Source organism: Camellia sinensis, chromosome 5, assembly GCF_055761805.1.
Source record: "Camellia sinensis isolate YWXY chromosome 5, ASM5576180v1, whole genome shotgun sequence".
NCBI lineage: Eukaryota > Viridiplantae > Streptophyta > Magnoliopsida > Ericales > Theaceae > Camellia > Camellia sinensis.
Window position 1 is genome coordinate 102,670,709 of NC_138965.1, and position 24,779 is coordinate 102,695,487.

General features: G+C 34.8%; 3 protein-coding genes across 3 annotated transcripts; 1 reads left to right on the forward strand and 2 right to left on the reverse strand.

The window, feature by feature from the left end:
* On the forward strand, positions 1 to 3,302 carry LOC114266832 (uncharacterized). Its single transcript, XM_082867989.1, has 3 exons — positions 1 to 247; positions 2,744 to 2,895; positions 2,984 to 3,302. The coding sequence occupies exons 2-3, from the start codon at positions 2,752 to 2,754 to the stop codon at positions 3,233 to 3,235; spliced, it is 396 nt and encodes a 131-aa protein (XP_082724115.1). The 5' UTR covers positions 1 to 247; positions 2,744 to 2,751; the 3' UTR covers positions 3,236 to 3,302.
* Positions 3,303 to 5,413: 2,111 nt separating this feature from the next.
* On the reverse strand, positions 5,414 to 7,809 carry LOC145791577 (protein FAR1-RELATED SEQUENCE 5-like). The gene is made up of 3 exons (XM_082871941.1): positions 7,804 to 7,809; positions 5,530 to 7,611; positions 5,414 to 5,467 (listed from the first exon to the last, which is right to left on the reverse strand). The coding sequence occupies exons 1-3, from the start codon at positions 7,807 to 7,809 to the stop codon at positions 5,414 to 5,416; spliced, it is 2,142 nt and encodes a 713-aa protein (XP_082728067.1).
* A 9,840-nt stretch (positions 7,810 to 17,649) lies between these two features.
* Positions 17,650 to 24,409, reverse strand: LOC114282456 (ethylene-responsive transcription factor 1-like). Its single transcript, XM_082871942.1, has 3 exons — positions 23,627 to 24,409; positions 21,823 to 22,003; positions 17,650 to 17,783 (listed from the first exon to the last, which is right to left on the reverse strand). Exons 1-3 carry the CDS (start codon positions 24,338 to 24,340, stop codon positions 17,650 to 17,652), a joined length of 1,029 nt encoding a protein of 342 aa, XP_082728068.1. The 5' UTR covers positions 24,341 to 24,409.
* Between the last annotated feature and the right edge of the window lie 370 nt (positions 24,410 to 24,779).

Consider the following 24,779-nt stretch of genomic DNA (forward strand, 5'->3'; position numbering starts at 1 on the left):
TAAATTTTTTTGAGTTCCCGCCCAAACAAAACAACAACACAGCCTTACTGTCTCACTCTCTCACTCTCTCAGTTTCAATGAGCCTTACAGTCGATCGTGGTCGTCCACCGAACCTACCCTCACCGGCGAACCGGCGACCAGTCCCAACGGCGACCCCACGACGACCACAGCTCCACCGCTTCAGCCTCTACGCTGCGTGAACTCCACCGCGACGACCACCATCAGTTCAGCATAGATCACGAACCAGGTTGGTCTTCAAACGTCTGAAATTAAGAAGTTGGAGTCTGAAAAAATGTAGGGCTTTTAGAGTTCGAATTTCTGAACAAATTTAGGGATTTTCAGATTTGGAATTTCAAAATTAGGGCTTTGATTTGGGATTTTGAAACGTCTGAAAAAATTTAGGGCTTTTAGATTTGGAATTTCAAAATTAGGGCTGTCATTTGGGATTCCAACGGCTACAAATTTAGGGCTTTGATTTGGTTTCCTCTTCTTCTTCTTCTTCTTCTTCTTCTTTTTTTCCATCTCTGTCCATATGCATCACATTGGTCAACTAGTGGGCTGTTTATCAAGCAAGACAGATTCATGAAATCAATTCAGCATTGCTCTTTGATCTGAAAATGCGCAAAAGAACCAACTTATCAGATCTTTTAATGTCCTAAATCTGTCTAGAATGAGGATTTGATTTTCACAGCTTGTATGAATCTTGATATTGTTTACAATCAGAAATAGGTATACCATGATTGGAGTGGGCTAACAAGAACACACAACTGGGTTTAATGCCAACCTTCCATTGTATGTTTTGTTAAGTAATAGATTGTGAGAATATACATGATTTCGAATAGATTGTGAGAAAAATTAGAAATAGGTATACCATGATTTATATACTCCAAACATTGCTAATTTTTATATACCATGGTATTGTATGATATCAATGGTAAGACCTTCCATTGTATACTATGTGATTTATATACCATGAAATAGGTATACCATGATTTATATACTCCAAACCCAGCATTGCTAATATGTCTTACTAATTTATATACCATGATATACCATGATTTCGAATAGATTGTGAGAAAAATTAGCAATGTCATATCATTTGTTTATATACATTTGTTTATATACCTATTTGAGATCATTTGTCATATCATGGTATACCTATTTGTTTATATACATTTTCTACATATTTCACTACAAATATGTTGAACTAACAATCTGCAATCTGCAAGTCATGTTGAACTAACAATCTGCAAGGTGCAAGTCATGTTGAGAGCTGCAAGCTGCAATCTGGATTTTTGACAATCCTTATGTCCATATTTTCTTTTATTATGTGTGGAACTAACAATCTCAAATAAGAGTATTAGAATTATGATTTCACAATAAAAAATAGGCACATGATAAATTCATTATTTCCAAATAAAGAGTACTAGAATCTAGATTTTAAAAGTATATAGAGTCAATACACTCAACTCCACTCTAGAAGGTTAGAATAAAGATTTTGTCAAGTCTCTCATAGAGCACATTTTGATTAAGGGCCAAAATTTGTTTTTAATGATAAATATATTGACAATAACCTCCAATAATCCACTAACCAATTGATTGATAAGAAATGTAGTTTGACAAATAACTAAGAGCCCAATACCAGAAAAGCATTGCATAAGACACATAATTAATGAAAAATCAAAACAAATGTGAAATTGTTTTTTTTATTTACTCTGCATAAGACAAATGTGAAAAATCAAAGCATTGCATAAGACACATAATTACTCTGCTCCATGTCTTAATGTAATTTTTTTAATCAAATTTATTTATTTATTTAAATTTAATCATCAACGTAGTAAGGATTACATTAGAAAGCTCAATGGTTGACTCAAAAACTGAAGTTCCCACTTGCTCCTAATGCACACCCATGTCTTCAAAAGTAGCAACCACCATTGATGGCAATCCTTGCAAGCGTATTTTGTTTGGCAACAATTGAAAGTAGTTTTTATTTTTTTTGGGTTCATATTTGTGTCTCTGCACAGTGCACCACAGCCTTACCAAGGTTAAAAGGTATCCATTCAAATGCCTCCCAAGAAAGTGTTAAGTTTGTGTCACAAATTTTGGTTCACTCCATATGAAAGTTAAAATTGAAACCTGGGCTGTTCTGACCCTAGAAAAGGAGGTCAGGGCAAAACCATAACAAAGCATATTTATAAGATTATTAATTCTGAAATTATCAATTTATTTGTTGAATCAGTCTAAGATTATGAGAGATTGTCCAAATTTTATCAATTTTGTAATTTACCTATTAGTTTGAACTTCTCTTTAATTTCATTTTTATACGACACTCTCTTTTTGTCAACTCTGATAGATCATGTCTTGCTGAATTATTAGTTTGGATTTCAATTTTCTTTACTAAATGTAAAGCGATACATTTTGTTATATTATTAAACCAAAAAAAAAACACATAATTATATGTTTATTAGATCATGTAAGAATCTTAAAAGACAAAAATCTAGTTATAAAAGACAAGAATCTTAAAAAACACATAATTATATGTTTATTAGATCATGAGAAGGGCAGTAGCATTGTTTTCCTGAATTCAGTGCAACTAAACACTTTGAGACCTAATCAATTTGTATGTAGAACTAGAATGCTGAATAACAGATAGAATAGGTTTTTATGAGTCCACTACAATGTTGGTTTCAAAACTAAATTGGTTTCTTGAGGGCTGACTGTTTGTGTTGTATTGTCGATGTAGATTTAGAAATGGCTTCTTCTTCTAATGACAACAGCAACATAAGATTAAAACTGAGAATGTGCAATTGTGGAAGAACAGCTGCCATACATATCGTAAAAACTAATGAGAATGGAAATAAAGGGCGTTTGTTCTTTGTTTGCCCATCAAAATATGTAAGTATTGTATTGGAAATATTAAATATGTAAGTAGTCACAATTTAATTTGTTTTAATAGACTAACTAATTGTTGGTTGCATTGTAGACTGAAAATCCCAATTGCAATTACTTCAAGTTCGTGGCTGAAGATGACGAAGATGTGACTTCCACAATCCGTTCCAACACTAGAGCTTCTGATGGTGTTACAGTAGAAGACTTTAACGAGCTGAGGAGGAGGCTGTATGACGTGGAAAATGAACATGGCGACTATGGTCGAAGGCTTCGAATGGTGGAAAATATTTTGAAGGCGATGGTGTATTTGATTGTATTTGCTTTACTTTTGTACTTTATGATGTAATGTTATTATGGATTTATGGATTTAAAGTTATTATGGATTTATGGATGTAATCTACTTTATGATGTAATGTTAGTATGGATTTATGATGTTTGTACTTTATGATGTTTTTATGAATGGAATTTGGGAAGTTGGGAATGATTTGAGATGGTTTTTATATGGTTTATTGTCCTAGTGGATTTAATGAACTTGGGAATGACTTGGATTTTATGAACTTGGGAATGTTTTCATTTACAGGACAATCTGTGACATGGTTTTTTGTAGGCTGGTTCTGCATGTATGTTGGTTGTGAAATCTGCTACTGTTTATTTTGCATAGGCACATTTCACATGTTCTGTTGCATATGAACCAAATTATAATTGTTCACTTTTAGTAATTTATCAACAGTTCTTCAGTGTTAATACCTTTGAGTGATCTAATTGTGAAGTAGCAGAAAATATTATATTAAGAAACAAATCAAAAGTGTTACCTTATGGATAAAATTATATTAAGAAACAAATCAAAAGTGTTACCTTATGGATAACAACAACGAAAGGAGCAAAGCAAAAAAAAAAATACATATATAAAATTACTTAGTAATGCCATTTAAAGTTCAAATAAAAAATACTGTTGTTTGATGCCTCAAACAATCATCTACAATTCTCAAGCATGCATACCCATACCAAGAAATATGAAGACAAATTTAACACATCACAATAACCAATTTTTCAGCTGCAAGTCAGAACAAAAGGAGATTAATAACAAGAAGGCTAGGGATTACAAGGGCTACAGCATAAATAAGGACTAAAATAACGTGTTACCTTATGGATCAGCAAGTCTTGTGGTGTTGTCTGTTGCTGCACAAATACGTTTTTCTATTCTCTCTGAAAAAGTGACTGTGGCTGTTACAAAGACTAAAAGCAATGTCACACAGTGACATGTAATTGTAACAGTTACCTCTAAGAGACTATTAACATCATATTCATGAAGAAAGATAAAATCATCCAATTTCATCTCCTAACGAGCAATGGCCAGAATAGCTTCGTTCATAGTCTATAAAGTAACAATAAAAGTTGCACCATCAACTTGTTTGCAATATCAATTTCAGTTATCAAGCTAGACAAACCAATAAACTCAAAATCAAACTTAAATATGAATGTCAACTATGTAATTATAATTTGATAGGTCCATGGCCACAATCCACTAACTTATATTGAACAGAACCAGCATACATTGTTCAAAACAGAATCAGAATCCAGCACCAGCAGAGTATACCAGCAGACCTGGTGAATTCTCCTACTGGTCATAACCATTTCAGAATCTGCATAACAGTGTTCAAGGGTCCTAAATGAACATCAACCAACACCAACCAAGTTAAATTAACATGTTCAATACAGCATGTTCAATACCAGTTTCCTGAATCTGAACATGAACATCAAGCAACCAACACATAAATTTAAAAAACAAATGCTGAATAACAGAATCAGTACAACTTTAACAATAACCAACATCAACCAACATCAACCAAGGTAAATGAACATTAACAATAACCATTTCACTTGGGTTTAACATATAAATTAAAATCAACTGTAAATGAACATCAACCGGTACAACTTTAACATCTAAATTAATTCATTGGTCCTTAAAAATTGACACATTAGTCCTTTAACATCACTTTCCAGCAACAGTTTGCTTGACAGTTTCAGAGGCCATGACTTCACGTTGCAGCCCAATTTCAGCATCAGTTTGGTTCCGTTCATGGTTGTCCATAGCCTACAACAAAAAAGACAGAATTTTTAAGCAACTATAAATACATGATATCACAGAATTTTCAGCAACTATAAACTAAAAATACATCAACGACGAACCTGACTACACATTGGAGTAGTTGATTCTTGAGAATATCGAAACCCAATGTCATATCCACATGAACCTTGTAGTAGTGACTGGAATGTTGGTTGAGTTGGCAAATAATTTGGCACTACATACATCTCCCGCAAATTGTTCGCCTACAAGAATGTCATATATGCTTTCAGTTATGGTTTTAGTCACATATTATATCCACACAAAAAATACAATGTTAAAGTAAAACTTACATGATATGTGGAATACATCAATGGCGGAGGAATGTAATTACCACCCATGGGCAAAGATCGAGGAAGATGATGATGGGGAGGAAGAGGTTGAAGCGGAGGAACATGTTCACGAACATATATATCTCCTCCAATAGATAATGGAGAAGGTGCAACCGTTGAACTTGCAATAGATTGTGACGAAGCCAAGCTATTAGCACGGGATTTTTTTTTGGAGTTCGCTACCAACGCCGCTTCGAATCCACCTTTGACCCTCCTTTTGCCCTTACTAGTTGCCACCTTTTTCTTCAATCCTTTTGGTTGCACAACATGATTCACATCTTCGCATTCCACTTCAAAGCTTTGGGTATCATCATCATTACGTGCTTCATTTCCAACACCAAAATGAGCACTTAACTTGCCTTCAACATCTGCACCTAATGTAGCAAGCTGTGCAATACAAAAATCATATGTTTCTTCAGTTTCAGCAGCTCTACTTGCTACTGCTCTAAATGCAGTCATCAATGTCTTATACCGCGAAGCTTGTTGGAATTTCACATCTACTTGAATGTCATTTTCGTTAATGTGCTGCACAGTTTCGGCTCTTGCTTGTTTGGTCCACCTCTTCAGAATGTATTGTGGAGGAACCTCTTTCATCTTCAATACGTCTCTAATGACCTTCAACGAGTGAGAACACAAGATTCCTTCCCTTTCAAACTTTGTACAATTACAACCCAAAGAGCCATCCCTCTCCAACTTCACTTTCCTTGCATGTTTGTTACCAACATCAACAACTGTGTAAATGGTACTAGCTTCGCCATATTCAATTGCTTCTATGTCTGATTCAATGGATTGAAAGTACTCATTTTGAAATTCCTCAAAGATCTTTTTTGTGTAGACGTTACCCATTTGAATTAACATTTTTATTGTTGCTTTCACCTTTGGTAACCTTTGGCACAAAGCATAGCCCGCTTCTAACTCCTTGTATCGCTTCTCATAAAGTACCCTTTCGAAATGCATGAAGAATTCATTTAAGTTGAAATCCGAACGAATGTAATCTTTCAAAAAAGCATTAAAAGATTCACTAAGTTGTGTGGTACTCATTCCCGCAGCCCATGTTGATCTAACATAAGGCCATCCCCATTTTTCTTTCACCGCAAAAGTCAATTTCAACCAATGGTTTTCATGCGCATCATATTTATCAAGCATTTCCGCCCACTCTAATTTCCATTGATTTGCATCTTCAATGTGAAAGAAGAATTTATTTAGTACACCCTTGACCCCCTTATCTTGGAACAAACAGTTAACATGTTTTAATGCATTTTGCATCAAATGCCAAGTACACAATCGGTGACTTGTGTCAGGCATAACGATGGGTATGGCTTTAGCCATTGCAGCATCTTGATCGGTGAACAAAGTTTTCGGTGCCTTCCTTGACATAGCCTGTAGAAAGTTTTCAAACAACCATACAAATGATTCGGCGGTCTCATCATACAACAATGCTGCACCAAATATAACTGTTTCCCTGTGATGGTTGAATCCCACAAAAGATGCGAAGGGTCTATGTTCTTTGTTTAACTTGTAAGTCGTATCAAATGTGACAACATCACCAAATTGGACATAATCCATGATCATTTGTGCATCGGCCCAAAACATATTGGTTATTTGCTCCTCATTATCTAATTGAACAGCATAGAAGAATGAAGGATTTTGCAAAGATTTTTCTTTAAAGTATTGCAACACATTGCCTACTTCCCCATATGCTAAACTTTGTTGTCTTTTGGTTCTCAAATAATTTTTAGAATCTAACTTCGTAAAACCAAGACATTGCCTTCCACCAGCTTCCCTACCCATGAGTTCAAAAGACTGGCCTAAACGAAGACCAGATTGTGCCGCTAAATCTAATTGAATTGCTTGGGTAGTGGAGATCTTTCTTTGTGATGGCAACATGTGGGCACACTCAGGTGATACAAGATCGTGGTTGTGTTTTTCTTTGAAATCAGTCACAACATATTTTCCATTACCCTCATGTAATTTAATATAAAGTCGAGCCTCACACCCAGTCCTAGTTTCAGCTCTAGAGTTTTTTGACAATGGGTCTCGCTTGTCAACCTTTCGAAATCCCTCCTTGTTGCAAACCAAAAGTCTATGAATAAGTTGATTAGTGAACTTGTCCTTCTTACAATAATCTCTTCTTATGCTAAAACCCATTCTTCCTCCATATGTATTATAAAATTCATACGCACATTGTTCAGAATCAAATATCATTCCCAATTTTGGCTTCCAATCACAGTCATTCTCAGGTTCCATATCGATATCAAAATGCAACTGAAAACCCATATAAATAAAATCTTAAGTTAATGATAGTTGAGCTTCTTAATAAGATTTTTGGGTTGCAGTTAATAACACAAGCATTTTAGTTATTCATAACTAGCAGTCTAATGGGTCAAAAATTATTCATGAGATTCAATATAACATATCTACACACCAGTTAATAATTGTGGCATTACCAGTAGTTACCGCCATAGTAGGGGTGGTAACAGTCAGCCATGTTGGACACAAGCACCCAATGGGGGTGATCAATTGTGAATACAAAGCAATGGTAGACATTATTATTGATACAGCAGCAATTAAAGCCCAAAGATAGATATATTTAATGCCATTGCACATTCAATCCCTTAAGCATGTAGTGTTGTGAGTTTGAAACTAAATACCATAGGCCAATCATGCCCAAAATCAATTACACCATATCTGTAGACCCAAGTATAGTTCCATAAGTTTCCTATTCGTTGATGAGTCATCTTAAGCTTGTCTTTTATGTTTACTTTATATTAGAATGCCAGCTTTGGTTCTTCAACCTAGTCACTTGCAGTATCTAAATTCTAAAATCTCTTGAAAATCCAAGATAAATGAAGTCTATAGTTTCCAAATAAAATAAAATAAAATAACAAAAAGGTCAATATTTTCCCTCTAGTTCTAAAAGCGTCCAGCAACTTAGTGCATGATTACTGGTAACAAGGTCTATGATATGTCAAAGTCAATAAAAATATCCACAAACCCAACCTCAAAAGAGTTTTCATAAAATCTTGTTTTCCAGAGATGACCGAGGTAAAGACATTAGATTAATGGGATGGAAATATGACTGTCATATATCTTTCAGGCTAAAGGTATGTGATATGGAATCACGAAAAAGGCCAAGTAAAAAAAAATGGGGTTAGCCAAATCATCAGTTGCATGTTAAATTAGTGCCCTCCAGGAATCTGTTAAGTTCATACATTTTCCCCAACAGAAAGATTTCAGACATTCTGACACTGAATAATGTTCCATCATTTTAGTTCACCATATTAAGTTTGGTTTGTGCAGCAGTGGATAATTCCTATTGGAAATTTAACACTATTATAAAAAAACTCAACTCTGCCAGAAGTATCACGTTAAACAATTTATTAAAGGACTCAATTTCACGCTAAATTAAATTATAATCAACTGGACAACAATCCATTACAGTACAAAACTATAAATACAAATGGATAACAATAAAATTCATCAACTGACAGCCAAATTTCAACACAATGGACACCAATTTCATCCAAGGCCCAACTCATTCTTATTACTGCAGGATAGTATATCAATATTGGGAAAGGGACAGCAAACACAGACAGAGAGAGAGAGCATAAGAAGAAGAACTCACTGAGGAGTGGGTCGCCGTCGGGGGTCGCCGTCGGGGGTCGCCGTTGGCCGTGGGTTCGCCGGTGAGGGTAGGGGTGAGTAAGGAGAAGGGGGCTGCGTGGAAATGGAGAAGGTCTGTGCTGGAATGGAATGGTGGGAACAGAGCTGTGTGCATATACCGTTTGGGCGGGAAGTCGAAAACATTATATTTTCAATTTTTTTTTTTTATTAGAGCCGTTGGATCTGTTTCCACAGATCGTGGCCGTTGCCCGCATGAACTCAAGGACCCTCCTCAAGGAGAGGATCCGAACTCTATTTTAATGTCCAAACTTTGACGTTGTTATTAATTAAATAATAAAAATGTTTGAGAATTCTAATTAGAGTCACCACTAATGATGTAGTAGTAGATTCCACCCACTGCCATTTGATTTGTACAATTCGTTGTCAACTTTTTTTTTTTTTTTTAAGGAGAATCTCCTTGTTCAAAATTTAAATTGGAGGGTACTCTTCTGGCATATGGGCTCATTACAGATTTTATTTTAATAATTTAAATTATTTATTTTATCGAATACTTTATGTATTTCATATACAAAAAAAAATTAGGTCGATTTGATAATTTTAACTAATTCAATTTACAGCATTTAAAAAAAATGGATGACAAAAAAATAATTCATACATTTTTTTATGACAAACACAATAAATTAAATAACTTATAATTATTAGTTTAATTTTTTTTATAAATAAAATATATAAAATACCAACAAAATAAATTATTTAAATCCTCGAGCCTTCATATTGGATCTTACAGCTAGAACAATACCCTCCAATTGGTGAACCAATATATACTATGGCCTCGTTTGGGAAGTGACTATTTTAGTAGGCTATTTTAGTTTTTGGCTATTTTAAGTAGGCTAAAATTTTTGTATTTGGGAAGATGATTGGATTTTTTTGTGGTTGGATGTGATGTTTGTGAGAGAAAAAGTGAAATGATTATGGGTTTGATGTGATATTTTGTCTTATTAGCTATTTTAGCCTATTTTGTCTTTTTGTGATTTTTAGCCTAAATTTGGCTATTTTTTTTCTTCCCAAAGGAAACCCACTACCTTAATATCTATATATATATTTTTGCTTTTGTAGCTTTAATGCTAGACCTAGGCGTGTAAAAATGACCCTCAGTCTGAGATGGGCCTAACTCGTTTAGGCATGCTTGGGCCAAGTCCCGAGCCCCTAGGCTATTGTTTTGAAGCCCGGCCAGTAGCCCTGCCCATCAGCCCGCTTAAGACCCGCTTAGGGTCCAGCCCGAAGCCCGGCCCGGCCCGCCCAAGGCGCAGTGTATTTTTTAATAAAAAATAATAAAATTTTGGTAAATAGAAATTAAAAAAATTTTAAAAAATGGTTAGGCCGCCCAAGCCCATTGGCCCGGCCCACCCAAGGCCCGAATACCGCTAGGCTTGACCCTGGGCCTAGGCTTAATTTTTTAGCCCATGGCCAACCTGGACCTGCCCGAATTTTGACAGGAGCACTCGTGAAACCTGACATGGGTCTAGCCCGATCCAAACCCGAGTAGCCCGGGCCTGGCCGGGCGGAATTTATACCGCTAGCTAGACCCTCTTGATGATGAAACTTTACTAGTTATTATTATTATTAGGGGATCTTATGACCAGAACAACTCCCCCTAATTGGTACTATATTCGGAAACCCACTACTTTTAATATATATATATATATATATATATTTTTTTTTAGCTTTTGTAGCTTTAACGCTAGACCCTCTCGATGATGAAAGTTTAGTAGTTATTATTAGTATTATTATCATTAGGGGTGGTTTGGGAATAATTTATTTTCATAATTTTTTATTATTTATGAAAAGAGATACATAAAAATAAAGAAGTGATGTAATTCAAAAAAAATATATTTAGGGGTTTTAATTGAGCAACTTCAATCCACCCTAATAACATAAAATGAACCATGTGAAAGGGTGGACCTAGGGATGTAAGAAAAATTGAAAAAATCGATCAAACTGGTTGAACCGAACCAAATCAGATATATTTTGTTAGTTTTTAGGGCAAATTACAAACACCCCCTCGAGGTTTGGTAAAAATACAAATTCTCCCCTGAGGTTTAAGAAATTACATCCCGCCCCCTAAGGTTTATATTTCCATAACAAATTGCCCCCTGAGGTTTTTATATTCATACAGATTCCCTCCTAATTTGTTATGCAAATTTGACCTTCAGGGGGTAATTTGTAATTTCTCAAACCTCAGGGGAGAATTTGTATTCTCACCAAACCTTGAGAGGGGTGTTTGTAATTTGCCCTAATTTTTAAATATAAATTAGTCTGTGTGATTTTTAATGTTAATTTTTTTGTTTTCGATTTGATACCAATTTAGGCACTTTATGCATCGAATTAAACCAAAACCGACTAAAAATTTCTCATATTAAACGTAATATATATTAAATATATAATAAAATTAGTTGAGTATAAGATTCAGTTGATTCACTTAATTGTTTGTTTTTTCTTAAATATTTCAAGTATGACAATATATATGGCAATGATAATTTGTTAGTTTACAAGTCATATGTGCCTGAGTCAATTTTTACTACTACTATGCCTATATAGCTACATTAGATGTTTATGTCGTTTTCAGTTTTTTGTTTTAACTCTACTTGATAGACTTGTGAATTAATCTTATGGGGTGATAGTTTTAAATTTTGATTTTTCTCTGGTATCAAGACTTTAGTTTTCAAATTATGGCCAAGTTTGGCATATACAAAATAATCTATCTTTTTATCTTTTTTTCATCACATCACTTCTCTACTTTTCTGCACATCTTTTAGTAAAAAGACAAAAAGTACACTTTTTTAGGTCATCCCAAACAATCCCAATTCTTCTTCAGTAAAAGCTTAAACAGTATTTATTAATTCTTTTGTGAGTAGTTGTATTGAATATTGAGTAATGCACAAATAGCTAATTCAATATTTTTATATAAATTATTTACTATATTACAAATTTAAGAAGTAACTCAAATTTGAAAGGTCGTAAGCTGCAAACCGTGCCGAGCCTAGCCGTTTGAATTGGTGTGATTTGGTGCAATTTAGTGAAAAATTCGATCTGTATCGTTTCTCAATATAATAGAACTGACATTATCGATTCAGTGTAAAATTTCATCTAAATACCGACTGTTCTAAACCAATTACATCCCTAAGTGAACCACACTCATCTCTCTATCTTTCTCTATACTCTCTCTCTTTTCCATCTCATTAAAGATCGAAATAGAAGTGATTTATTAGGGGATATAGCGCCATTCGTATATTTATATATTATATAATTTTTGTAATAAATATTATATAACATTTTAATAAAATTGCAATAATTTGTAATTTATAAATAAAATTACGCTATTTAGAACAATATTATACGTTTTTTCATGAAAGTACGTGAACATGTGAGACACTCTTCTTCTCCGCACTTTCTCTCTTCCTTTCACTAGCGGTTAAACGACGTCACTACAATTATTACAAGAGCAAAGCTAACGATTTCAAAAAAAAAAAAAAAAATTATGAAATATTTTATATAATATTTACATAGGAATAAAACTCACACCATATGAGATTCATACCCATATAATATTATGAATAATACTTAAAAATTCTAATTGAGCACTCTTAATCCATTCCTAAGAATATGAAACATAGATTTGTAAAATTGAAAAAATTTAAAAAAAAGAAAAACTTAAAAAAAAAACTAATAATATTTTCAATTTTAAAACTAGAAAAAATTGATAATATTCTCGATTTTATTAGATAGTTAAATCAAACCAATAAATAGAAGGGCAAAAATGTTTAATTTCATGCTCCGTTTTTTTCAGGCTCAGTTTTTTTCATCATTTAGTGAAACAATTATCTGAAACATTACTATGTAAAATTGATAATGTTTTTAATTTTAAAAATTAGGAAAAACTGATAAGTATGACTTATTGGTTCAAAAAATTTTAGATAAGATCTAAGCGACCATAATATTTGTAAAAATAACTTTTAGATAATTAACTCTAAAATTTATTATTAATCTTAATTATTTTTAAGAAATTGCAATGAATTGTAATTTCCTCCCATTTATTTATGCTTCTTTGCTGGAAATTTTTGTTTGAATGATTGAGAACTTCAATCGACTTATTTTGTCATTTATTTATAAATAAATTTTGAATACTCCTAATCACCTCGTAAATGCTATATATGGAAACATTAAAAAATTACCGTGTAACATAAACAAACTATTTTTGTGAATTGAAATGATTGGGGTTTTGACTCCACAAAAACATCGGTTTAATTTCATGTCTATTTAAATTAAAATATCATGCTCTACACAATTGAATACAATTGAATATTCACATAAAAACAAAAGCAAATATAAAACTCATTGAGAATATATATATATGTATTTTATTATACAAACTGACCAACATGATGACTCGGTTCAACATTGTTTAAATAAAAATAAAATAAAATAAAATTTAACTGAATTTGATTATGCATGTTAATGAATTTATATATGATATATATCTTCCTCGATATATAAAGCATTGATTAACAATGCAATCCAGATACTGTCAGGTGTGGCTATTAATATATATTATTAAACAACCACGCAAGTCTTTACTCCTCCTGCCCCTGCTTCTCCTCCTCTTTTTAATTTTAAATTTAAAAAAAAAAAATTAAATTTGTATTTATTTATCAAGTTGGAATCTTTGGTGTAAATTGTCCTCCAATAATGACTGTCTGCTCTGACTTGCCACTGCCATGTGACCCCACACACATGTCAGTTTACAACAAAGGAAACTTTAATAGTAATATATAAATACTCGAGGTTCACGTGATTATATTGATATTAATCCAAAACTTAAATTGTTTTTGTGAAAATTAAAAATTGTAACTTGATATCTGAAAATTTGAATATTGAATTTTTTAATGTGAAAAGTTATTTGTATAAGAAGATATTGTTTCACACTTTTCTTTCTCAAGGACTCTGATGGGATGTTAGTTTTTTTTTTTAACATGGAAATGCTAAACGGCTTACAGAACATCCGCAGATAAAAGAGCAGAAAGCTCACAAGGGGGATGTGCAACGCAGTCTAAAGGAAGCGAGCTCTTTAGGTTCATAGAGGCAACCCAATGAGCAACACGGTTAGAGGGGTATTGTTTCGCACTAGTCAAAGGAATGCCCAAGGATGTACAGATATCGTTTTGGACAAACATAGGGGTATTAGCAGGAAAATGATGTTGGATTTATCAAAACTAACAAGCTGTCCCGAGGCACTACAATAATCATCAAGAATAGACTTAAGGACTAAACTTTGAGAAGCATTTGCAGTAGAGAAAATAAGGACATCATCAACAAAGAAGAAGTGAGAGAGTATGGGACAACTCCTCTTAAGTCTAATACTATCCAACTGATTCTCATACATCATTCGCAAAATCATAAGCGATAAGACGTCCGCCACCAAAACAAACAAATAAAGTGAAAGAGGGTCACCCTGCCGTAACCCTCTCTCAGCAGTGAATGAGGCCCGTCTTTCCCCATAGGTTCATAGTTTGTTAACTTATTTTAGAATCAATCAATTAAAATTCAAATCACTATTATATTGATATGAGTAAATTTTGAAAGTAATATTTTAAAACCTTATAATATAACTCATTGATAAAATTATTGTCTCAAAAGATTTTGGGACTTTTTTGCTATTACTATTTCTCTTTTTAAAGTTCCTTGAGTGATTGTTTGTGGCTTTCAAGTTTTCATTTTATCTCTTAAGACTCAGCATACATCCAGTATTTTTTTTGAAACTGCCAAAAAACCTTTATTGATGTAAACCAACCAATAATACAATTACAGAGATGAACATCAACAAAGACTGAAGGAGCTAAGAGCATCAAAGCTATACAAGCCAATTCCAAGTTGGAGAGAGCCCAACCACAAAAAAGAAAACACAGATAACACAAGGAACAAAAACACAAAACAGCTGTGAAAGTTACACACATCTCCCTCTAAGGCAACATCTCACTTGCCTAAGATTAAGCAAGAAATCCTGCACTGGAAAAAGATACTTAGAGTAACTAGGATTCAACCATAATGCAATCCTCACCTTTATCACTTCACATAGCTCTACCATATTAGGAACATATGCATTGAACACACAATCATTCCGGTGCTTCCATACAGACCACAACACAGCCAAAGGGACCCCTCTCCAGATCTTCCTCTCTACCCTCCTAAACCATTGACCATCCTACCATAAGAGAATACCTTCAACGGAGTCAGGTAGAGCCCCTTCAAGATCCCACCATTCTAACATTGCAGACTACACCCTCCAAACAAAGGGACAAGAAACCACCACATGATTCATTGAATCATTCTCAGACTTACAAAAAACACACAATGTTGAAACATTACTGGGAAGGACACCAATTCTATGGAGGAATACTGATGTCTTAACTCTGTCTCTCCAAGCTAGCCAAGTAAAAAATTGGACTTTAGGAGGCATATAAGAAAGCCACACTAGTTTGCTTAATCTTAATTGAGGGCCAGCTGAAGCTAACAAACCTTGATAAATAGAGCGCACTGAGAACTCCCCTGAGGATGATGCTTTCCATACAAGGTAATTAGATTGATCTACTACACAGATTGGAGCTACCACAAGAGAGTTTCTGAGCCTAATAACCTCAGAAACCTCCCAATCATACAGCTTTCTTCTGAACTGACACTCTCAATTCCCTTCAGAAACCTTTCTGTCAAACATGGATCTAAGTGATTCCTCCTTATCCACCACCAAGCAGTACAAACTAGGAAATTCATCTTTAAGACAAGAACTATTCCACCATCTATCCACCCAGAATCGAACATTATTCCCATTCCCAATCTTAATCAAAAAGTTATTAAGTAATACTCCAAGAGGGTACTATTAAACTCTGCAGTGGTAATAATACCTTTCCAAACACTAGACATATTGCTAGTGGAAGTAGGAGAAGGAATCCAATCTCAGAAGTCCATTTTATACTTACTACAAATAACACTTCTCCACAATGCATTCTCTTCATACCCAAATCTTCACTACCATTTAATTAGTAAACAAGAATTAACCACCTTCACTATTCTCAATCCCAGACCTCTTTGTTCCAAGCTTTTAGTGAGTTCTAACCATTTGACCATATGAACTTTTCTTCTAACTTCTAAGCCTTCCCAAAGAAATGAAGCCTGCAACCTCTCTATCACTCTAGCAAACCCATCAGGCATTTTAAACAGAGAAAGATAGTACACAGGCAAAGATGCCAAGACAAATTTAATAAGAGTAAGCCTACCAGCATAGGATAGAAGCTTTCTTTTCCAGCTAGCTAGTCTGCTTCTAACCTTGTCCAACACTGGATTCCAAGTAGCTTTACAACTACGATTAGCCCCTAAGGGCATCCCCAGATACAGCAAGGGCAACATGCATCTAGTATATTGATCATCTTAAGAAAATTCCTATTAAAATTTAATCATCTTTTTTTTTTTTAATGATAAACTATCAATAGGTCCTAATACACTACAAGAATTTTCACTTTTGGCGACTAAATTTTTAGTCGCCAAAAGTCATATTTTAGTCGCCTATAGTCTTTCGCGACTAAATTTTTTGGTCGGAAAATTAGTAGCCAATGAGTAGTCGGGAAATATAATTGCCGACTAAACCTAATTTAGTCGCCAATAGGTTTAAAAATTAATTAAATAAATACATTTTTGCCGACCATTTTTTTTGTTGCCAAAAGCCAATTATTTAGTGGCTGAAAAATTTTTAGCTACTAAATTTTTTAGTCGCCAAAAGCAAATACTAGTGTTTTGGCTACTAAAATTTTAGTCGTCTAAAGTCAATCTTTTTTGGCTACTAAAATTTTAGTCGCCAAATACTATTTCTTTTGGCTACTAAAAATTTAGTCACGTAAACTATGACATTTTTGGCTACTAAATTTTTAGTCGCCAAAAGTCATATTTATTCTTCAACTTTTGTTTTTAGCTACAAAATATTTTAGTCGCCAAATGTTTGATTTTTTTTTTGGTACAAAACTTTTAGTAGCCAAAGATTTGATTTTCTTTTAGCTACAAAACATTTAGTAGCCAAATGGTTGTTTTTCTTTTGCCTACAAAAATTTTAGTAGCCAAATGTTTGATTTTCTTTTGGCTACAAAACTTTTAGTAGCCAAATGTTTGTTTTTTTTTTCCCCCTTTTTATTGGCTACAAAACGTTTAGTCGACAAAAACATGATATTATGTTTTATTGCTAATATTATAATGTGTCCATAACCTATATGTATTCCATTCAACCTGTAATACATATATTAATAAAATGATACATAAATTATCAATCATTCCACAATCTGCATCCGTATGCAAAAAATAAATTACTTTAACTGTCCATATATATACAAGCGAACTATTGTCCAAACTAAAATAATAATTCCATACAACATATTAAATCATACAAAAAGTAAGGCCCTCCATATACAAAAATTACATTTACTATACCATGTGAAATGATCATTTGGCATGGTACAAATTATCATCGTAATCAGTACCACGACAAAAGGTGATGTATGTACCAAGCCAAAAATTCATCAATGTACCACAACAAAAAAATCAATTTAGTGGACGGCGTCAAAAGGTGATCTATCTACCATGTCAATAATTATCTGTTCGCTGCCAATAGTTTTCTATATCAGGAATAGTTAACTGCACAAAAGCTGGAGATGACAAAAGTACAATTTCTTCTCCATACACCAAAATATCTCTGCAAGTCCACGCAACGAAGTCATCTACAAAAAACAAAAAAAAAACATTAGAATTGGACCCAAAAATGCCCAACTTCATGAATGAATTTGGGAACAAGTGACAAATAAATATAAGTGAGAAGCAACCTTCCATGATGAATCAATTATCAGTCATTGTACAGTCTTTCTAAAGTCTTTTGTTATAAGGAACATTGTTAAATGCAGAACAATCATTACTAAATCTTTCATTAGTAACATACAACTAATGTAACAATCTTCCATTTGTATGCAACATGTATGCCAAATTCTATGGCTAAACCAATATCAAAGCCCAATGTGAATAGAAAGTATTCTTTTTACCAAGTTCCTCATTATTTGTTTGCAAAAGGCACTTGAATCATTAGATTGGATATAAAACCATCGGTGCTGATTAATGTATGTCAGTGCCATTTCAGAGTGGATATTAGAACATGTGATAAAAATAATAACACACATGTGTGCGTTCACAAAATTAGCAAGTTTAAAACATTCCGTCAGTTGTCACAAGTCCTATTTGTAATGGGAAAGCTTCCCATGAGAGTCAGACGGAGGTTCGGGGAATGTTTTGAAGTTTCGCCCCCGAAATGCCCTTTTTCGACTAAGTTTTGGGCATATTCGTCTCTAAATCCCAACCTATAGGTCCGAATAACATTCCGTCAGCTGTCACGAGTCATATTTGGCATGGGGAAACTGTTCGTTTCGGCCACACGGAGGTTCGGGGGCTGTTTTGAATTTTCGCCCCCGAAACGCCATTTTTCGACTAAGTTTTGGGCGTATTCGGCTCTAAATCCCAACCTACGGGTCTGAATAACATTCCGTCAGTTGTCACAAGTCCTATTTGGCATGGGAAAGCTGCCTGTGTCGGCCAAACAGAGGCTCGAGGGCTGTTTTGAATTTTCGCCTCCGAAACGCCCTTTTTCGACTAAGTTTTGGGTGTATTCGGCTCTAAATCCCAACCTATAGGTCCGAATAATATTCCGTCAGTTGTCACAAGTCATATTTGGCATGGGGAAGCTGCCTGTGTCGGCCACATGGAGGTTCGGGGGTTGTTTTGAATTTTCGCCTCCGAAACACCCTTTTTCGACTAAGTTTTGGGTGTATTCGGCTCTAAATCCCAACCAATAGGTCCGAATGACATTCCGTCAGTTGTCACAAGTCATATTTGGCATGGGGAAGCTGCCCATGTCGGCCACACGGAGGTTTGGGGGCTGTTTTGAATTTTTGCCCCCGAAACGCCATTTTTCGACTAAGTTTTGGGCGTATTCGTCTCTAAATCCCAACCTACGGGTCCGAATAACATTCCGTCAGTTGTCACAAGTCCTATTTGGCATGGGGAAGCTGCCCGTGTAGGACAAACAAAGGTTCGGGGGCTGTTTTGAATTTTCGCCCCCAAAACCCCCTTTTTCGACTAAGTTTTGGGCGTATTCGGCTCTAAATCCTAACCTATAGGTCCGAATAACATTCCGTCAGTTGTCACAAGTCATATTTGGCATGGGAAAACTGTTCGTTTCGGCCACACAGAAGTTCAGGGGCTGTTTTGAATTTTCGCCCCCGAAACGCCCTTTTTCGACTAAGTTTTGGGCGTATTCGGCTCTAAATCCCAACCTATAGGTCCGAATAACATTCTGTCAGTTGTCACAAGTCCTATTTGGCATGGGGAAGCTGCCCGTGTCGGCCACACGGAGGTTCGGGGGCTGTTTTGAATTTTCGCCCCCGAAACGTCCTTTTTCGACTAAGTTTTGGGCGTATTCGTCTATAAATCCCAACCTATAGGTCCGAATTACATTCCGTCAGTTGTCACAAGTCATATTTGGCATGGGAAAACTGTTCATTTCAGCCACACGGAGGTTCGGGGGCTGTTTTACATTTTCGCCTCTGAAATGCCCTTTTTCGACTAAGTTTTCGCCCTAGAAGATTGCTTAATGTATTACAATTGCAAATCTAAAAAAATGACTATATGTATGTCCTTGATTTTGTAGTAAGATTGAGACTCCCTTAAGTTATTTAAATGATCCCCCTGAGTATCCACCTTCTCCAACTCACTTTTGCCAATCAAATGGAACAATGCCAAGAGAATCATATGGACTTCACATTACAAGCGTACATGTCCCTAAATGGAAGGTTGCAAAACCCACCATAAGACACATCCACAACACAATGGATTTGCCACAGTTGTATAATACAGATTAAAAATGCATTATGTTACAGTAAATTCCAAGGCAAGATTCTTAAAAACTCACAGCGTTTCCCCACTCCAATTACCACTTGAAGAACCAAAAACCACCTTAATGGATGATGATACTTTAAAACAAAATATTAAAGACCACTTCATTGAACCCGAAAAACTTCATATCCTACTACAGTGCATAGAGAAAGTTAAAGCAGCTGGAAAACTACCATTACAACAGTATTGCTAAAAAGTTCTAGAACTAACAATGATGTGAGGTCTAGCCAGAGTTCTTCTAAAACTACAAAGATCTCATGCAAATTTACTCTTGACTTAACAACATAGTATCAGTGCTCACATATCAACATATCAAGGTGATTCAAAATGATGTTAACTACATATTCTCGCCTAATGTAGCTTACTTAGGGCCTCACAAGGTTGGCCATCAAAAAATCCAACCGAGAAAAAAATATTCAAATCACTCTTTCATTAAGCAGTAACCACAGTAAGATATTGTGCTATTATTAGTGAACAGAAGCAACTGATTGGGCAGGAACATAAGATATGAGAAAAACACTCACTGGTCTTTCCGAACAGAACAACATAATTGTCTTTTCAGAGAGAGAAAATGCAGTTTGTTAATGGTCATGTGCGGGCTACATGGTTTTTTTATTTTATTTTATATATACAATATAGGGTGGAAATAGGGGGCTTCAAACTAATGAATGTTCTTAATCATGCATACCTCAACAAATTTATAATGTTAGTGCTCAGATTAGGTCTGTTGTAAGCTTAGCCAGCTTGTCATCTCCCAGATTAAGTGAGATGGGTTACTATCGTTGTGGATGTTGTTTTTTCAGAGGGGATTCCCTTCTTGTAATGTAACTATTGGCTATGTTTTAATACTCAAAACATTTCCTTTCATGATTTAAGTTGCAAAAAATTATGAAAAAGAGCTGTTCAAATCAATGTTTTAGATGGAAAAAAATGCCCACAAGATATATCAGTTCTCTAAACAAATATCTGGTCCGTTTAGCCTATGTCAATGAACTTGCAGCTGTGCTTGAATTTTTCTTTTCTTTCTTTGTGTGTGTGTGTATAAAAGTAACAACATCAGAAAAATCTCGAGTCAGGATTATGGCTGCTTGAGTTAAGTTGGTCAGTTAGCACCAAAATAAGAGTATTATCAATTTCACCTTTTCATTATTACCACACAACAAGACACATTAATCACACAATGTGAATATTGTAAGTCAATTACACTGAGTATTTACTTATGAATACCTATGTTAAATGAGCCCATGCCTCAAGGAAACTTGGATCGAGTTGAATTGATTTCATATGTGCCTCCTCAGCCCTCCTTTTCATATGCAATTTATTTTAAAATTATGGCACATCCAATATGCTTTGACATGGCTCCTATCTAGAGTGTCAATGTGATTCAATTCTCTACATTAGTAACATGATAACCATGATCGAGATAGTCTATTACTAAACCTAGGGCTAGGATTTGGTTCATGCTAATAGAAGACATAGAACACGCGATTAGCTAGATTTTGAAGTGTGATTCAAGTATATTTCTAGCTTAAACAATACATTAGTTGAAAACTTTCCATAAAAGTTTCAACATAGATTTCAAAATTAAACACCTTGATTACATTCTAGAACTTCAATTTAACATCGTGAAACGAATAATTTCAGCTAGAAGAACCCAATTCAATTGAGAAACACTGAGACCCTGATCCAAAAGAGAATTACAAGTTCATACATGAATGAGATCATAACCCAAATTCTAAATTACGTTCTAGGGCTTCAATTAACACAGTGAAACATTGAATTGAGAACAACTATGAGATCGATCTGAAGTTGTAGGGTTACCGTTTTGGAGGTAGGGTCCGTATTCGGTAGCGGAGAGGTGCATCTTGATGTCATCTAGGGTTTCGCACTGGCAGAGATTGTTGCAATCGGCGGCGGTGAGCAAACCAGATCGGTATCCCCTCACAATCACTTCCAAGTAACCGCCATGGATGTTGAATGTCATTGCTTCGAATCCATACATCTTTGTCAAAGATGATTTGAGAGAGAAACACAGATCTCAATTGCCAAATTGCTAGTTACAGAGATTATGATATATATATATATATATATATACTAGTACCAGTGTTATGTATGAATGTAACGAACTTGTGGATCGTGAGAGAACCTAATTCGATGATATGATTAACCGCTTTGGACCGACCCTATATAACAATTGTTTCTAAAATGGGTAAATTTACACTCTGCCTATTTTAAATTGGTCATTTTCTCTCTTTTTAACCCTTAACATTTTTAACTCTTTGAGAAAGAGATGGAGAAAGACATAGACAGATAGATACATAGATAGACTGTGTCAGAGAGCGAGAGACGTACAGACGGACTGAGAAGCAGAGCGCGAAAGCGAGAGAGAGAGAGAGAGAGAGAACTTGTGATTCAAGGGCTGTGACAGTGGTGATTGGCGCCAGTGGCGATGACTGTCGCAATGTCGCCCGTACAGTAGAATACGGTAAGGGGGGCTGAGTTCTGTGAGATTTGGTGAGGTGTGTGTGATACACTGTTGTTCACTTGTGTGTGATACTGTTGCCTATAGATCAACGCGTGCACATCAATTAATTAAGTGGCGCGAGTTGAAATTTGAACCTTTGCCGACCAATTTTGAACTTAGTCGGGAAAGTAATGAATTATCACTCAACAACGACGAAATTTTTGGTCGCTAAAATTCCTATTTCGCAACTAAGTACTATGTTAGTCGGGAAAAAGAAATATTACAGATTATTTATTTTTTTAGGCTAAATTGTACACTAACAGTGACTAATATCCTATTTAGTCGCTGAAAAATTTAATTTTTGCCGACTAAATTTAAATTTAGTCGCCAATTGCAAATATTTATCGACTAAAAAAGTTTAGTAGGTAAATATTGAACCAATGCCGACCAAATTAAATTTTAGTCGCCAAAAGTATAAAAATGTTTTAGTCACCAAAATCGGTCGGCAAATGTGCATTTTCTTATAGTAATAGTTGGACTTAAATCCAATCAAATTCTATTAAAAATACATCCATTTAAAATTGTCCCTAAAAATAATTTTTTGTGTTATATTTTTTGCATATATCGCGAAAAATTAACAATTAGTGGCTTTTTTTGTCATGATTTTTATAAATTGTCGCTAAAACTTACAATAGTGACGTTTTTCTGCGACGATTTTTTTAAATTGTCACTAAAACTTATAAATAGTGATATTTTTGTGATAATTTTCAAATTGTCGTTAAAAATTAACAATTAGTGATGTTTTTAACTGTGTTTGATGAAAAATATTATTAATTATCATAGGACTTATTGGATAATAAGTCCACCGATTAAGATTTACACATAAAATGCAACCCATTTTTCTTAGATGGGAGACAATTCCTGTAGAAAATATATTTTTGTCAATAACCTCTCCAAACATAAACCAAAGTACAATGCTTGCCACCTTTTACCCATTTTTCTGAGATGAGAGACAATTCCTTTAGAAAATATATTTTTGCTTGTAACCTCTCCAAACATAAACCAAAATACAATGATTATAAATTCAGAAATTTTATTTAAATCATCTAAAAATATTAATGTATGATTCAGATTCATCAATACAAGTTTCTTATAACACACTTCAATATTTTGAGGCAAATTCTGGTTTTGTTCTCTGGGATAGTTAGCTTTATTATTAAACAATTTACAAGTAACTGATGTGTTCACTTCCAACACAATCACTATCCAACTCAGATTTAACCACGGCCGGCGCTGCCCAACCATGCATTTCCTTCGCTTTGGGGATTCACTTTCCGACAAAGAATATGATGCTGAAGCCTCTAGTGACCGCTGCTGCCTCAGACTCACTCTTATCGACTCAGATTTATCTGAACCTATAAGGTGAGGAAAATTAAGCTTAGCATGCGAGCCTCGCATTTTAAATGCAGCTTGGTCATAAGCCATTGTAGCATCCTCAGGTGTCTCGTATGTCCCGAGCCAAACCCTAATACCTTTTCTCATAGGGTCCCATATCTCCGCTGCAAACTTTCCCCATGGCCGTCTCCTCACACCTCTATACCTCCTCCAATCTGGGGGCGCGTGAACCCCACGCGCCACCACTTCTTCCTCCGTAACATCCTTTGCTCCAAACGCAATCATCATCTCCGACGAGCCATCTACATTTAATTGCATTGCTTGGCAAGCAGTAAAACTCAAACTCAGATCATAAACCAGTGGTGCATTGCATGGACCCATCATCGGAAAATTTTCCGAGAAGTCAGAATCGTCGAGGAGATGCCTGCGGATCGATTCAAGAAGAGCAAAGTCGGAGTCTGAGATGGATTGTTCATACATTTTGGATATAGAGAATGAAATGTGATATTGTTTTTTTGTGACTATGATTACAAGTTTATGATTTTTCTATATATAGGCATGGGGGGACCTTGGATTTCAATCAATAGTAAGAAGCTATTATATGTAGGGATTTTTATTGATAAATCCATTCTAGAGTTGTTATAACCCATTAGGTCCACTAAGGAATATTATAACCTGATTAGTCCCATAAACTTTTCTTTTTATTCCATAAGGTCCATTTTTCTAATTTAATATGCTTTCTTGGACTATTTTGCCCCCGTATATATATATATATATATATATATATGTACAGTGTTAATACGTATTACGTGCCTGTTTCTTCGCTGATTCAGTTTGGCAATTTCTATTTTACGCTTTTCATCATCAATCCAATTCCGAGAGATACGTTTATGTTTTGCGTGCTCGTTCCAAGGATTGG